The 2,859-nt window shown below is 40.6% G+C and overlaps 1 protein-coding gene across 1 annotated transcript; it reads left to right on the top strand.

Moving 5' to 3' along the window:
* The first annotated feature begins 309 nt into the window (after positions 1-309).
* Positions 310-1,172, top strand: LOC138880065 (uncharacterized). The gene is made up of 4 exons (XM_070159718.1): positions 310-514; positions 632-714; positions 769-871; positions 973-1,172. The coding sequence occupies exons 1-4, from the start codon at positions 310-312 to the stop codon at positions 1,170-1,172; spliced, it is 591 nt and encodes a 196-aa protein (XP_070015819.1).
* Positions 1,173-2,859: the final 1,687 nt, after the last annotated feature.

Genomic DNA, 2,859 nt, shown 5'->3' with positions numbered 1-2,859 from the left:
AAAAGGAGAGTTAGTTTGTAAAGTACATTTCCGTCAAATAACAGAATTTGTTATTCTTTCTGTTTTAACTGTCTTCTCGAAGCTTCTTCTCCCTCTTCTTTTTGAGCTCCAGCTTCCATAGCCATGGAAGTTAACATGGTATCAGAGTTTGCATCGCCGATCTAAGCTCAGTCTTTCGCTCGTTCAATCTCTGTGTCACCTCAATTCAGCCATACGGTGTTGGATTGTCGCAAAGTGACAGAGGATTGAAGCTAGGATTTCATCAAAATCACTCGAAATCGAGTTGAATTGAACTCGAAGAAGCTGAAAATGGCAATTACAGATGAAGATAACAATCACTCACCTGCAAATTCCTCTCTGACGTCCAGTGCGACCAGATTCACCACACTCGACCACAATCATCCTCTCTACCTTCAACCTACAGATACTCCAGGTAGTTCTCTGATCTCTCTTCAATTGACTGGCTCAGACAACTACGCTATATGGAGTAGATCTATGCGAATTGATTTGCTAGGTAAAAGCAAATTAGGTTTTGTTGATGGAAGGTATCCTAAGTCTAAATTTGAACCTGAACTATATGATCAATAGGAAAAGGTGAATGCAATAGTTTTGCCTTGGATAATGAATGCAGTACGACCAGGATTGATGAGTAGTGTTGTATATGCATCCAATGCTTACAAGGTCTGGGAAGATTTAAAGGAAAGGTTTGACAAGGTGAATGGCTTTAGAGTGTTTCATCTCCATAGGGAGATTCATAATCTTACTTAGGGAACTATGATTGTTGCTGATTACTTCTCCAAGCTAAGAGATTTGTGGGATGAATTTGATGCACTCATGCCTTACCTGGGTATCCATGTCCAGAATCTAAGAAGTATGTTGTTTACTTTGAATATCATAGACTTCTACAGTTTCTTATGGGGCTGAATGATTCCTACTCACAATCTAGGAGTCAGATTATGATGATGTCTCCAGTTCCTAACATCAACAAAGCCTACTCTTTACTTGTCGATCTTGAGAGTCAGATGAGTCTAGTAAATTTTACACAATTAGTACAGGTTGCAGAAGTTGCTGAAGGCAGTGCAATGTTTAGCAACAAAGGTCCAATAGCTACAAGGGGAAATTCCATACCTCAGAAGAAGATCCCTCAGTGTGAGTACTGCCATTGCAAATGACATACAAAGGAGAACTGTTACAAGTTAGTTGGCTACCCCTCAAACTTGAAGTCTAAGAAGAAGGGAAGAAGTTCTGGAGTGTATGCAAACTATGCAAGTTCAGTAGTAGATCATGTCCCTAGTGATGCTTGCAAGTTCACTAACAACAATCCTCAAATGCTCTTTGATATGCAGAATCAACAGAGCCTTCAAGTACCTTAGCAGCCTATTCAACAACCCACTCCTTACTTTACACAGGAATCATATCAGCAACTAACAACAATCGCTCCTTCTTGCTTACGCTTTGATTATAAATTCATACAAAATAGTCCCAAAAGGCTCATAAGTTGTGCTTGATTGCAGGTTTGATCAACAAAGTGACAAGATGTCAAAGATCAGCTCAAAAGGAGCGAAACTTGCACAAGTACCAAAGACAATACAACCTCAGGAAAAACAGGCCTAGTGCGGCCGCACTACACTTTGTGCGGTATGCACTAGGGAGATTCAGAGAGCTGGTATTTCAGGTATTAAGGCAGTGTGGCCGCAGAAGGTTTTGTGCGATCCGCACTGAAGGTAATGCGGCCGCACTACCATTCTGTGCGGTCCGTAGAGCCAAGGTTCAGAGAGGGTGAAGTTGGAGCTTTCAAGCTTGTACGGTCCAAGGTCCAGTTTGTGCGGACTGCTCTAGAAGCCTCCGCGGCCACAGTCCATTCTGTGCGATCTGCGGAGCCTGAGTTCAGAGAGTCAAATTTTTGAGTTGAAGAGCCTAGTACGGCCGCACACCATTTTGTGCGGTCCGCACTAACCCTGCAGGGGCAATTTTGTCCAAATTTTCCAACTTAGTATAAATAGATCCTTTTTCCATTTTAGGGTATCAGACATTTTAGAACAACAGCTGCGCTCATGGGAACATCTTTTGTAGCCATTTTGGGCATTTTTACTTACTTTTTATCATTAAATCTTTGTATTTAGTTTAGAAATTAATTAATATGTGTTCATCTTCATCTATATCTCTATTTTTATCTTCAAGTATGAGTAGCTAGACCCATTAGCTAGGGTTGTGGCTCAACCCTTGTAACGACCCGACCGGTCATTTTGAGCTTTTGCATTTCGCTCTCCAGTTCTCGGGCATGACTTGCCCCATGTGATGCAATATGACTTATGTAAATCATTGGTGTTGGGTTTCAGGTCAATCCGAATTTAATTTGGAAGAACAGTCTCAGTTGAAAGCTTAAAATTTGAAAGGTTTGACCAATATTTGACTTGTTTGTATATGATCTCGAATTGGAATTTTTATGATTTGGTTAGCTTCGTTAGGTGATTTGGGACTTAGGAGCGTGATCGGAATACATTTTGGAAGTCCGTGAAAGGTTTAGGCTTGGATTGGCAAAATTGAGATTTCGGCGCTTTTCGGTTGATATGTGAGATTTTGATATAGGGTTCGGAATGGAATTCCGAGAATTGCAGTAGTTTTGTTGTGTCATTTGGGATGTGTGTGCAAAATTTCAGGTCATTCGAACGAGATTTGATAGACTTTTTGATCGAAAGCATAATTTAAGAGTTCTTGGAGTTCTTAGGCTTGAATCCTATGTTAAATTAGTGATTTGATATTGTTGTGAATGTTCCAAAGTTTTGAACAAGTTTGAACGGTGTCATGGGATGTGTTGGTATAATTGGTTTGAAGTTCCGGGTAGGTTCCGGGATGTGT

This window comes from Nicotiana sylvestris, chromosome 10 (assembly GCF_000393655.2).
Source record: "Nicotiana sylvestris chromosome 10, ASM39365v2, whole genome shotgun sequence".
In the NCBI taxonomy this organism is placed as follows: Eukaryota; Viridiplantae; Streptophyta; class Magnoliopsida; order Solanales; family Solanaceae; genus Nicotiana; species Nicotiana sylvestris.
Note: the sequence above shows the minus strand (reverse complement) of the source record. Positions and strands in the feature narration are given on the sequence as shown.

Coding starts and splice junctions, on each gene's coding strand:
- LOC138880065 (XM_070159718.1), top strand. CDS start 310: ATGGCAATTACAGATGAAGATAACAATCACTCACCTGCAAATTCCTCT. Junction 515..631: donor TATGCGAATTGATTTGCTAG/GTAAAAGCAAAT, acceptor TAATGAATGCAG/TACGACCAGGATTGATGAGT. Junction 872..972: donor CCATGTCCAGAATCTAAGAA/GTATGTTGTTTA, acceptor TGATGTCTCCAG/TTCCTAACATCAACAAAGCC.